General features: G+C 53.6%; 1 protein-coding gene across 3 annotated transcripts in view; it reads right to left on the bottom strand.

Moving 5' to 3' along the window:
* LOC119588503 (substance-K receptor-like) overlaps window positions 1-966 on the bottom strand; it is a gene marked incomplete at its 5' end in the record, with an annotated part of 19283 nt that overhangs the window by 14789 nt on the left and 3528 nt on the right. For all 3 annotated transcript variants that reach the window (XM_037937147.1, XM_037937148.1, XM_037937149.1), the window contains 1 exon segment: window positions 25-144. In XM_037937147.1, coding sequence (XP_037793075.1) covers window positions 25-144 — 120 coding nt within the window.

Below are 966 nucleotides of genomic sequence, written 5' to 3'. Positions count from 1 at the left end.
TAATTACCCTCCAATTATACTCACCGGGGCGCAATAAGGCTTAGATTTGCCTGTCACTGTGTCCACCACGTATATAACCCTGAGGGCGATGGCGTTGGGGATCGCCAGGGTTGTGCTGAAGAGCCAGATGGAGGCGATCACCACCTGTTGGAGAAGGGGGAAGGGTGAGGGGGAGAAGAGGGAAGGGTGAGGGGGAGAAGGGGGAAGGGTGAGGGGGAGAGAGGGGAAGGGTGAGGGGGATAAAGGGGGAAGGGTGAGGGGGAGAAGGGAAGGGTGAGGGGGAGAAGGGAAGGGTGAGGGGGAGAAGGGAAGGGTGAGGGAGAGAAGGGGGAAGGGTGAGGGGGAGAAGGGGGAAGGGTGAGGGGGAGAAAGGGGAAGGGTGAGGGGGAGAAGGGGGGGAGGGAGGGGGAGAAGGGGGGGAGAAGGGGAGAGAGGGAGGGAAGGAGGTGAGGAGAGAGGGAGGGAAGGAGGAGAGAGGGAAGGGGAGAGGGAGGTGTAGGGAAGGAGGTAGGGAGAGAGGGGGTAGGGAGTGAGGGGAAGGAGGGGAGGGATAGGGAGAAGGGGAGGGAGAGGGAAGGAGGGGAGAGGGAGAGGGAGGAAGTAAGACGGAACAGGGAAAGAGGGGAGGGGAAAAAAAAGAGGGTTGAGAGGAGGAGGAGGTCCGTTTTCAGGGTGAAGATGCGTGCGTTTTCAGGGTGAAGATGCGTGCAGGGAGGGGAAGGGGGATAATAAGGGAGAAAGGGAGAGAGGGAGAAAGGAAGAAAGGGTGAAGGACCAAAGGTGGTATTTAAGGGAAGGACAGATCGGAAATTAAATGCATAAGTATCGGTTTTTTATTTTCATATTATAAACTTTTGATATATATATATTTTTTTTTCAAATAAAGTGAGGCTGTGAATATACTGTGAATATATTAAGCATTTATAACCATAACATGAATAGTCAAGGTCATACAGATAATGTAGG

Source organism: Penaeus monodon, chromosome 24 (assembly GCF_015228065.2).
Source record: "Penaeus monodon isolate SGIC_2016 chromosome 24, NSTDA_Pmon_1, whole genome shotgun sequence".
Classification (NCBI taxonomy): Eukaryota; Metazoa; Arthropoda; class Malacostraca; order Decapoda; family Penaeidae; genus Penaeus; species Penaeus monodon.
This window is presented reverse-complemented; position numbering and strand designations above follow the sequence as displayed.